This window comes from Pteropus vampyrus, unplaced genomic scaffold, assembly GCF_000151845.1.
Source record: "Pteropus vampyrus isolate Shadow unplaced genomic scaffold, Pvam_2.0 Scaffold273, whole genome shotgun sequence".
Classification (NCBI taxonomy): domain Eukaryota; kingdom Metazoa; phylum Chordata; class Mammalia; order Chiroptera; family Pteropodidae; genus Pteropus; species Pteropus vampyrus.
The window spans coordinates 527923-540030 of record NW_011889054.1 but is presented as its reverse complement, the minus strand read 5'-3'; the positions used below and the strand labels follow the sequence as shown (position 1 = coordinate 540030).

The following is a 12108-nucleotide window of genomic DNA, read 5'->3' as shown; positions in this document are numbered from 1 at the left end:
TCTACTTTCCTCCTCTCTATATCCCTCTGCCTTCTGGTTTCCTGATCAGTAGATTCCAGGTCCAATTATCCTAAAATCTAAAATCAGAGTTTAGGCCGCAATGCACTAGGCCCCATCGGTGGCTGATCTTGTGCTGCCCTCTAGTGGGCAAGAGAAGCTCTCCCGGCCCATTACCCGTAGAAACTCAGTCCTGGTGCCCTTTGTTTATTAATAACTTGCAAAGGCTCATACACTATATTTCGATCCATAAAGCTCTAGTTTTAAATGTTACCTTTTAAGGAAAGAGAAATATATGGTCCTGCATGCAAACTCTTCCAGGGAGATCACAAGTTTTATTTTCTTAAGAATTTCCTGGGGCTGTGCCTCCATCAGCCAGATCACTGGGCAAATAGTTTAATCATAGTTCTCGAAAAGAGGATGGTGAGTCCTCTCTCTGCAGCTCAGCTCTTTCCTCCCTTGGACCATGTCATCTTCCATCTTCTGAGGGCCCCGAAATCCCTTCTGAAGATGTCCCCTTCCCTTCAGGTGCAGTCATTGCCTTCCAAGCTGGAGTGGGTGGGTGATTCACTCCATCATCTGGACAGGCAGTGAAAAGTGAGCAGGAAAGGAAACTGGAATCCTACCCTCAGTTTCACTGGACCTCTTCTTGGCTTTTGTCCCAGGCTGAGTGTTTAATCCTTTAATCCTGGTTGGCACAACCAATCCAAGTTCAGGAACATTTAGGTGCAAAACAGAAAAAGGAAATAAAAGAAGTCCCACAGAAAAGTGCCTGAAGGGAAGCAGTGTCCCAAGGAGAAAGGCAGACTGTCTTTGACAGCTGGGGAGCCAGGGACAGTTCCCCTGCCCCACCCTCCAAGTTGGCCAAGGCCTGTCTCTGAGACAGCCTAGTGTCATTTGCTTCTGTGAAGGCCCCTGGGGAGTGGCTGAGGCTCTTAATGTAGGCCCATTTGGAAATGATCCACGGGAACTGCTTTAAAATTTGGCGGAGCCTTGAAAACTGGGGCAAGTTTGAGAGGAATGTGGGGAGGGGCAGGGTGGTGGACAGAGTTACAGCAGAGAAAATGAACCTAGACAGTAACTCCTCCTCCGGAACTGGTGAGACTTGACGTACTTGTGCATTTCCTTGGTCCAGGTCACTGGTTGTCATCTGTTCTGCTAGTCCTATCTGCTTATTTGGACAGGCATTCATTTCACAAAAACTTGATGTGTGCCTGCTATGGATCAGGCACCATGGTAAGCGTGGCAGGTACAACTAGCGCTAAGGGCAAGGAACATTAACATTCTGGTGGAACGAGATGGGTCTAAGTAAAAAAAAAATCACACACAGTCAGTGGCGATAGCCTTGGGGTCAGGTATGGGGCACAGGGAGTGGGTCGCAAGCAGGCCGCTTCAGTGGTTTGCTTCTGTGAAGGCCCTGGGGAGTGGCTGTGCAGTGAATGCTGTTAGCTTGTTACCGTTTGGTTTCCCCTTCATGCCACCTCCTCAAAACTAGTTGGCTCCGCCTGTGCAGGGAGAAGGCAGGCCCAGCCTCAGTTTGCATGGGGCTCCGAATCACCAACTCTTGTCACTCAGTGGCCAGGGCTGGAGTTACAGTTATTTTACTCAAAAATGCCTTTTGTAAAGGCTTTAAATTATTTTTTAAAAAGTGTCCTTTTGTTTTACCACAGGAAAGTGGTATGTTTTAAGCTCGAATATATGGCCTCAAACAATCCAAGACAAGTTTTGGGTTTATTTTAGATGTTTAATTTCCCAGTGTAACAGAAAAACTTTTTCTTGTTTTGTTTTTGAAAGAACTTCTCATTGGCCTATTTTATGCCTTTATATTTTCTTAGAAACTAATTCATTGAAAAAATTGTTCAAGAACAGCATCTACATTTTATATTTTGGATGAGGGCAAGTGTCGGAGGGGGGAGGGGCCTTTGGAAGGAGGTCAGATGAGAGACCAGAGATCAGATTCCATTCCTTCCTGGCCTTGCTCTCTCTCTCACTGGCTAGATAGTGATCGAGCTTAGAACGAGGAGGAAGAGATGGAGTCATCCACAGAGTTCCCTAAAGGCTCGTGAAGCTTCTGATCCATATTCTCTCCAAAACAGTTGGATGAGGGCTGGAACGTTGGCTCTGGGTCACTGATGGAACGCATGAATCTGAGTGGGGGTCACTCTGAGTCGGGGTGACTTCCCGGGAGTGGGATGGACACATCTCCCTTCTCTAAAATGAGGCTCAGCACCTTGTCCTCTAATGTCACAGTTACCTGACTGACATTGACCGGATTGCCATGCCCTCCTTCGTGCCAACGCAGCAAGACGTGCTTCGTGTTCGAGTGCCCACGACCGGCATCATCGAGTATCCGTTTGACTTGGAAAACATCATCTTTCGGTAAGAATGTCTCTCTGACATGGTCCATTAAGAATCTGTCCAGGCTTGGAAGTCCCTAAAAAGATTCTTAAATGTTTTATTCCTAAAAGGAGTTGTATCTTTTAGGGCAATAGAGCCCTCGCCATCACAGGGTATTTAGAATTGTGGTAGGTCTCAAGTGTTCCTATTGAGAGGACCTCACCTTAAAATTCCCCGTAAAGATGAAGAGTCTTCCTCACTGATGTCTGGGATGATTCTTATGATACACACACACACGTACACGTGTGCTTCTGTAACCCACAAATTGACTATACTGATGTTTTTTCCCTAGAACTGACTATTTCTCTTCCCTTTTATTTCATTCTCCAAGATTTATCCTTAAAAAAACTAAGAATCAATACATAAATGTGTATTGAGAATTATGTAAGATAATATATATGTAAACTGTTATACAGCTCTGTAAAAATGTATGTTTACATATAAATAGAGGAAATACTTTAGGATGACTTAAGTAGATTGCATTTAATTATGGCAAAAAAATAACGTACTACATATGCATAGCACTGCAAATTTCAAAGCACTTTAATATCCATTAGTTCCCTTGTTCCTCCTAATAGATATTATATATGCTTTCCTAGTTGAGACGACAGAAGTCCAGTCCTGTCACGCCCAGATCCTGTCTGTAACCCCATTATATAGCTCAGTGCTTCTGGAGCAGTGGGGGAGCCCTGTGGTTGAGCGCTCGGAAAATTTGCATCTTTGTGAGCACATCTCCTGTGTTGTGCACCCATGAATTTATCTAAACCTTTTCAGAATCAATGTTTTCGAAACCTGTACCTGGTCCACAAATGTATTCTCTTTGGCGCACTTTGTGTTTTAAAAACCTTTTGAGCCAACATTTAAAAACTGGGCTATTTCACTTAAAACGTTTGGTGTTTAGTTTCTTTCGAAAAGTTGGAGGGTCTGGTTGTAGTAAGCCTCCATTTTTGTCCTGCAGCGGTTGACTACAGTTATGTAGCAGTCAGCCCTTTAGAGAGTGGGCCCCTGGCACTCTCCAAGTGCATGCCTTTCTACTTTGCAGAGGCCCACTCGACCCAATTTCATAAACTGCCTGACTCCTGTAGCATTCGAGCTTGTGATCAATCCTTTGGCTATGAGTCCCTGATATTTTTCCCGCAGACACTTTGGATTTCCATATTGGACAGAGGGCACTTACAGATCTCTATAGGGAAGAAGGGGTGTACCCACCTAATGGAGAAAGGACTTGTGAATAAGTTAGAAGAGCATGAAAACAGAAAGGGGGCAAAGGCCTTGAGGAAGCTGAGTGGACCTAGAAGGCTGCTTGCCTTTCTGCCCCTTTGTGGCTTAGAGTATTGCAGCAGCTTCCTAACCAGTGTCCCCATGCGGGCTCCACCTGAGTGACCTCTGCGCATCTGTTTTCAGTAACTTCACTTATATTCTGTGCCTCCTTACTAGGAAACTTCTGTGGGCTCCTCACTGCCTAAAGCATCGGTGCTCAAACATTTTAATCTCAGGACCCCTTTTCACTCTTAAAAATTACTGAGGACTCTAAAACGTGTCGATTTCCGTGGTACAATGATTTAAGTCCTTTTTCTCCAAAGAGTCACGTATTCCAGCTTTTGAGTGATCTGTGTTTCTATCAAACAGGATGGTAGACGTTGGTGGCCAGCGATCTGAAAGACGGAAATGGATTCACTGCTTTGAGAGCGTCACTTCCATTATCTTTTTGGTTGCTCTGAGTGAATACGACCAGGTCCTAGCTGAGTGTGACAATGAGGTATGTTGGGTGGGGAGTTTGGTTAGCTGTGGAAGATAGAGACCTATTTCTGCAGTTTGCTAGAAGCCAGCCAGCTCTGGCATTAGACTCTATTCCTGAGATTAAATCATCTTACTATTCAAAGTGTAGTCTGTGGACCAGCAACAACAGACATACTTGGGTGCTTGTCAGAAATAGACCTACTGAATCACCACAAGCCAAATCAATCAGAATCTATATTTTAACAAGATCCCAGGTAATTCACCTAAACATGAAAATTTGAGAATCACTGACCTGGAAGCCTGGTTCTCAAACTTGGACGCACAACGGGATTCCTCAGGACCTTAAAAGTAAATCTGGTGTCTGGGTCCAGCCCAAGATTCTGATTTAATTGGTGCGTGCGGCCGAGCAGGGATCTCATCTAATGTACTGTCAGGGGTGGAGCCACTCAAAAGCACTAGTTCTCAGTCTTGGCTGTGTACTGAAATCCCCTGGGAGTTTTCAAAATTACCATCTTTTGGACCCTGCAATCGAGTCATATTCCTTGGTTTGAGTTGGGGGTATCTTTTCCAGGCTTCCCAGGTATGCTCACGTACAAAGTTTAGCAATGCTATTTCTAATAACCTTTACTTGAGAACAGGCTTCCCAACCTCCATGGCCCACGGTGCTCCCCCATTCGGTCTCTAGCTGAGTTGGCATGGGGAGTGATGCTCCATCTTGGAGCTGTTCTGGGACAGCATCTGCACTTCACTTCCTGTGGAAGGGACTTGCTCGGGGCAGCTGGGACGGATCCATCCCAGTCAGGAATTCAGTGTCCTCTGCAGAGCTGCCATTCCACTGGCTGGGTCGAAGTCCATTAGCTGGATCTGTCAGGAAAGTGATGTGAACCATCAGTCACTTCTTTGTGAAACTGGGGGTATTTGCTGTGAGATACCATTCTCTTCCCATCGTCTTTTCCCCTACCCTTCACAAGTCCTCTCGACCTTTTAGAAAAATGTCTCTTGTTTCTAGGGCATACAAGTAAATCAATAAAGAACTCTGTCCAGGATTAGGCAATAACTATGGACAACTCATCTTGTTTTTCTTGAGAGCAAGCTTTTCTCTGGAAAGGAGGAGCAGTTACTTTGCTAATTAGTGGAAGATTAACCCGTTTGCTAGTGTCATTGTGCAAAGAACAGAAATCTTGGCTGCTACCCAACTCTTACAGCAGAAAATTTTTTTTTTTTTTTAAAAAGCCTCAAGTTATCAATATGAAAAACTAGCTCCACATTTGTCTAAGGAATTACCTATGATGTTTTTTAGGAAACTCGAAATATTAGGTGTGCAAGGGACAACTCCCTTCAGTCTTATGTGATTAAACATTTTCTCCTCGCCTAAAAAAAAAAAATCACAAAGTATTTGGAGAAAAATTAAGTGGTTGCCACTCCAGACTTTTCTCTCCTGGTTGTATAGGTATGTGTTACAGCCACTCATTACGCCGTATAGGGATCGTTTTCTCATATATTGTATTTCTTTGGAGATGGTTATAAATTTTAAAGAAGCTTTAAAAACATTAAGGTGTTACCTTTCTGGTAACAAATTCCAGATCTTAATCCCTCAAAATGTACTGAGCAGGAGAATGAGCCCATGTGTCTGGGAGTTGTAGGGAAATAGAGATTTATGGCATGTCCCTCAAAACTTTGATTTCAGTCTGACCACTTCTCTCGCCAAAGGGAAGTTTTTGTTTGTTTCCTCCCAGAAATACTTGAGAAGGCTAGAGGACAGTTATTATCACCAGATGAGATTTATATGTGCTTGTCTGCTTGCGATCCATAAATTAGGAATATTTAGTATTTTCTTGCCAATGCCTAATGTTCAGAAATTTTACTGTCCTTCTACATAATTTCCACTAGATGCTACTATTATACAGGTTTGGGAAAGTACTTAAATTTTGTGAACAATACAGTATGCTCGTCCTTAACGTGGGGACCCTGTTCCCCTTGTAGAGCTCACCTGTATTACCTGCATGCAAAGCGTGGCACAGGTGCTCAGTCGCGTTAGTTCCCTTCTCTGGTGGAAGAGCCTACCTTCCCCTAATCATCACCTGATTCTTGACATGCAGTCTGGAGCCCCACACTCAATAAACTGGGTGTCTCAGATCTAAAGCTGTGAACTTCCTCTACTCGGTAATCCCAATAATTACAGAAAACTTCTCAAATATAGGTGTGAACCTTCTTTTTCCAAGTTGCGCAGAAGCCCTTTTTATATCCTTACCTGTTAGGTTAGGGCTGGGGAAGAGTCGGGGTGCTACAGGAGAGAGGATCCAGAAGGGGTGATCAATGAGAGGGTGGGGGAAATAGAGGCGAGAGGCCTGGTGCCCTGAGGCGCCCCACGTGCTCACCTGCTTCAGCAAAGACAAGGGGCCCGAGACTAGAGCTGGGTGGGAGGAGGACAGATGGATGGAAGCAGGGAAGGGCATGTTTCCAAAGTATTGCTTTTCTTTCAAGTTAACCCTAAGTGCCTTGTTTCTCAGAACCGCATGGAAGAGAGCAAAGCCTTATTTAAAACCATTATCACTTACCCCTGGTTTCTGAACTCGTCTGTGATTTTGTTCTTAAACAAGAAGGATCTTCTGGAAGAGAAAATCATGTACTCTCATCTAATTAGCTATTTTCCACAATATACAGGTAAGTGTCCATCTCGCTGACCTTGCTAGTATCAGTCCAGAGTTCTTAACGTGGCTCCCAGGGGCCTCCCTGATCTGCCTCTAACAGGCCTTCTCACCATTCCCCCACCTTTGAAGGGAAGCTCAGTTGCCTCATTCTGTGTTCTTGCCTCAGTGCCTCTACACATGCTTCTCCCAGTGCCTGGAATACACTTGCCAACTCCTTTTGCTGACTCTACTTCATTTGCCAAGACCCAGCTCAGGCACCCTCTCCTGTGGGAAGTCCTTCTGACCCTCACCTCCTACCTCCTCCACAGCAGGTGTGCCTCCCTTATGCTCCCTGGGCTCACCATGCTCACTCAGCCCTCTCCCCAGGTAGTAGTTCCTGAGGGCAGAGACTGTGCTTGACTTACCTTTGCGTTCCTACTGCCAGAAGCACCTGGCACTTCTGTGTAGGTTAGAGTGTAGCAGCCCCTTTGCCAGATACAGGGTAGACACTGAGGTTCTTTATATACATGACTGATCCAAAGCAGGAGAGTTTATGCCTTATTGCTTATTATTTCTGGTACCGGAGATCTCAAATATTACTAACTTTGACATTGATGTTTAGAGAGGAGTAGTGTTTTAGCACTCTCCTTTTATTATCCGCATGGGCCCTGTAGTATAGAGCCCACAAACTTTAAAGTCAGACTTGGGTGCCCGATAACGTTAGCTCCCATGTTCTTCCTTTTCCCTCTCCTCACCCACTTCTGGCTGCTGGAGTTAATAAAAATTCTCTCTTCACAAGTGGTCCGAATCAGTAAAAATTAATTGGGTCATTATTTTTCAACAAATTACCTTAAAGTATAAATTTTAGATACCAGTAGATACTTTAAAATGCTCTATTACGGATTCATAATGAGACATAATAATAGTGCCCCAGGTAAACTATTCTCTAGAAATAAGAGCTCAAAGAAACATCCCAAATAAGAACAAGGGCATATTGAAAATGATTAGGACCTCGTGGTGAGTTGCTATCTTTCTTCTTTATTCCTCTAACTGACATCATGACCAGGACCAAAGCAGGATGTCAAAGCTGCCAGAGACTTTATCTTGAAGCTTTATCAAGACCAGAATCCTGACAAAGAGAAAGTCATCTATTCCCACTTCACATGTGCTACAGACACAGAGAATATCCGCTTTGTGTTTGCTGCTGTGAAAGACACAATTCTACAACTAAATCTGAGGGAATTCAACCTAGTTTAGAAGCTGCTGCCCACGCCTTGCCAAAACCAGAAGACAGGACTCGCAAGCCCCTTGCGTTTTATTTCCGAGTGCTTCTGACATCACCGGACCCAGCTCCCTGGGCAGCACCAAGTCTGTCACGCAGGCTACAAGGACAGAGAAGGAGCTTGTAAGATATTTGAGTTTAGCAAAACTTTTTCAAAGTCTTTATTCCAAAATAGTTTTTATATTTCTTTTGACTTTTGACTTTTTGACTTTGTATAATTTTTGACTTTGATATTTTATAGAATTTTAAAAAGCTACTGTGATTTATTTTTAAATTAAATTTGTGTTTAATAGCCATTTAAAATCACATAACAAGGAGGCCTGTTAATTTAGAGATCAAGCCTTGAGACCCAGGAAAGCTGAATTTTAAGCTTGTTATTAAATCTTGTAATTGTGAGGCATTTTTTGAGTGTTTTTCTCTTTATGCTGAAGTATGATGCCTTTAACATTTCACCAAAATTTTATTAAAAATAGTGGGTTCTTTTTGTTAACTTTCTAAGCCAAATTAATGACTGTCAGTACATCTAATTTAGTTTTGCCACAGTTTGATCACCATGAAGCCAAAGTTGACATAAGGTGAATGGGCTCTAGATAGCATATATATTGCATTGGTGAAAAGTATATATTTCAATGTATGTTACCAGGCCTCAGAAACTTATGAAATAGCTAAAAAAGTCCAAATTGTTTAACAAATGTATTGTAACCCCTGCCAAAGTTCTGATGACCACTACAGTTTTGCTGTTTGAACCATGTATGCTGTGCCTTCCTGAGGAGGCTAAGAATATACCATTCTGCCATTAGCATTGGATTACGTTGTGTTTCTTTGAGCTCATGGTTGATTTATGATTTTGCTAAGAAGAAAAATGCTGTAACTTCAAGAGTTAACTACTCAGAGACTTTCGAAATGTCCTTCGAGAGAAAAAACAATTTTACCCCTACCTTATCGGTTCCTGGGTGAGACTCCTCCCTGTAATAAAAGATTAACAGGAGAAAAAACCCAGAAGTTTAATAACATCTATACCTCCTGTATATGTGGGAGATACACAGGAAGACTGAGCAATTCCCCGAAATGGCCCAAGCCACCATCTTAAATACCTTCTTCAGCTAAAGACAAAAGATGTCGGGGGCATGAGAAAGGCCGGTTAAGGGAAGTTACCACGAAAAAAAGCACAGGTTGCTATTGCAGATTTAAGTTGGGCACCTTCTCCATTGGTAAGTTTCTTGTGATTTGGAGTCATTCATCTCTTTCTGGCAGAGAAGGAGACACACAAATGGAGATTTCTTTTATGTAAATTTCCCTTACCATGGGGCATTTAATTCTATGTTTTTCCTGTGTCAGTTTCTTAAAAATAATCCTTACGCCAAGGAGGCCTATTTTGGGATTGTATATTTCTGCTCTCCTTCAGTCCTACCTTTGACCCTTCAAAGGAGCTTCACAGTCCAGAAGCTAAGTTGATAGATAGCTTGTATTATCTCATTGAACCAGTCTTGAGAGTAGTTAAAGTTCAGTTAAAACAGTTGTCTCTCATTTCAGGAGATGGTGTTGCAGGTAGGCTCCAAAGTTAGGCTTATATAATATGAGCAATCAGGTATTTAATAAGAGACATATCTATGGAAACAAAAGAAAATAAAGTTAATGGTTGAAACAAATTACAAACCCAGTCTGAGTCCTGTGGGCAGCCAGTCAGAAGATTTTTAGATGAAGCATCTTTTGTAGTTTGAATGTCTCTGATGTCATTGCATGTTCAGGTAAATTTCTAAGTGGCCCAAAAGACAACAGGCACAAAGAGTGTCTGAACATGAGCTACTGTGGCCATTTTGCTGAAGTTTATATCAAGTTGTTCAGATTCAGATTGCAAAGCTTTGGGAAACATTTTTGCAAAAGCAAAACAATAATTTCTGTAAATGACAAAAAATTTAAAAATGACCATGGTTAAAGATCTGATAAGAGTTCATTATAATACAACTGATAAGGAAATTTCATTATTTCTATGAAATACATTTAAAGATAACTAGAATTACAAGTAATAACTATACCAAGTCATATCACATTTCTAGGAATTTCATACAATTTGTTTTTAGTGATTCCAAGTCAAAAGCTTGAGAGGAAAATGGAAACGTTAGTTTGAGGAGTTGTAGCCAGATTATTTGAAGAAACTAGAAGAATTCAGGATCCAATCCAGTTTACAGGTAATGATATCACAATCTAGAATCAGATATCTACAAGGTACATTAGTTTCTACTGAAGCATATGTTTTCTCTTTATAATCACCCATTTTTACAAAAGATAATTACAGTAAAACTAATTTGCTTACAAAATAAATCTGGTCTCAATAAAATTGGCCTGATTATTTAAATAAGTGTAGCAAGAACAGTGATTGACCATATAAGAAATTTTTCTTAAGGAATCTCAGGCTGGACTTTTTAAAAGCCTCTGGAGGCTGGGAAGCCAAGCAAGCATCTGGCCTTCAGACTCTGCCCACAATACTTACACATTTGGGTTATTTTCTCTTCTCAAGGCCCCTAATATATCCAGAGGTTCCTGTTCCTGCCAGGAAGTAACCTTTGCTACTTACCTGGTAAGGCTGCCAGGAACCCGGTAAGCAAGATAGCAGATGGTTTTTCCAAAGGGCTTTATTGCTGCCATAAAGTCAACCTTAGTTCCTTAAAATTGGTCATGTCTGCTTCCATGCACATTCTCATGTGACATTCCAGTCTTGTTAATATAACCAGTGTTTCCAGTTGTATCCTGTTAGGAGGAGAATATTCTTATTGAACTTACGCAAATACCTATATTGTCATGAAAATAAGAATACTGAGAATTTCCAAATTCTGGAGGGATCAGGCAAAGAGCAAAGGTAATTGTTTCATCTTGTTCACAAAGGTATACTTTACTAAATTGCTCGCTGTAAGTCATAGATAGCTTAATAGAAAAAAAAAGTTTCTTAAATCTGGAAAAACAAAACATTTTGGATGTTATGAAAATTATAATGATCCTCATCAGTTCATTCAATCCTATATAATAAATTCTTATTGATCTTGATCTTTTGTTAGCAGTTTTATGAATCCAGTTTTTCCTTATAATTTTCCTGGTTAATTTTTACCCAGTTCAATGGAATGATCTGAAAGTTATCAGAAACGTGTGCTTTTCAGAATCTTTTCCCTGAATCTGCCTGGAGATGAAGCACTTGAGCAGAAACACTTTTGCAAAAACAAAACGTCTATAAATGACAAAATAATTAAAAATAACCATGGTTAAAGATCTAGTGAGAGTTCACTATAATGCAGTTGACAAGGAAATTTGGTTGTTTCTGTGACATATATTTTAAGATAATAGCTGGAGTAACATTATACCAGGACTATCGGAGTTACAGGAATTTCATATTTTCTGGAACACAAAGTAATAACATGTATCCATACGAATATAACCTAAAGAAATTTTTGCATCACTTCTTATTTGCCATTGCTTCCCATGTCATTTAACAGGATCCTAATTAGTTTACTATCTCTTTTTACAAGGAGAGAGAAATCTTAAAATGTTATAAGGGCCCTCTGAAATATTCCAAGATAGTTCAAGTTCAAAAAGACTTAATTTAGAATTTGATTTTTGGACATTTGTCAAAAATTTCAAAAGTTCTGGACACTTGACATAACAGGATCACAGATCATTAAGAAACAATACTTAATTACTTATTTAACCAAAGTGATAAAGATTTAAAAGACAAAAACAGGTTACATAGTTGTGAGCAAACCTTAGCTCAATATTGAGAAGACTTGGTTTTCTTAGGTAATCAAAGACCTCATGTAAAGATAATATGAAACACACAAAATATTTTAGTAAAACACAAAATTTTTGCTTTCTAGGCAGATTACTTAAAAGGTAAAGAAAAACCTTTCACAATCTTTTATCAAGAGCAGACTAACAGTCCAAGAAAATCCTTTTAGCAAATATGAAAAAAAATTAGATTTTAGTTTTACATAAGTACACTATTGATAATAAAGCTAATCTTCAAACCCTTAGAGTAAATTGATCCCATTTTAGCTAGCTTAATTACACAAGGTT

General features: G+C 40.8%; 1 protein-coding gene and 1 long non-coding RNA gene across 2 annotated transcripts in view; one reads left to right on the top strand and one right to left on the bottom strand.

Annotated features, from left to right (window-relative positions):
* GNA14 (G protein subunit alpha 14) overlaps positions 1 to 9476 on the top strand; it is a 164612-nt gene extending 155136 nt beyond the window's left edge. Inside the window, exons 4-7 of the mRNA XM_011375492.2 lie at positions 2248 to 2376; positions 4024 to 4153; positions 6645 to 6798; positions 7831 to 9476. Coding sequence (XP_011373794.1) covers positions 2248 to 2376; positions 4024 to 4153; positions 6645 to 6798; positions 7831 to 8021 — 604 coding nt within the window. The 3' untranslated portion in view covers positions 8022 to 9476. The remainder of the gene's footprint in view (positions 1 to 2247; positions 2377 to 4023; positions 4154 to 6644; positions 6799 to 7830) is intronic.
* LOC111729645 overlaps positions 4152 to 12108 on the bottom strand; it is a 14355-nt gene continuing 6398 nt past the window's right edge. The window contains exons 3-5 of the long non-coding RNA XR_002776318.1: positions 9458 to 10794; positions 6693 to 6743; positions 4152 to 4998 (exon numbers count right to left, since the gene is read on the bottom strand). This is a non-coding gene — a long non-coding RNA (uncharacterized LOC111729645). The remainder of the gene's footprint in view (positions 4999 to 6692; positions 6744 to 9457; positions 10795 to 12108) is intronic.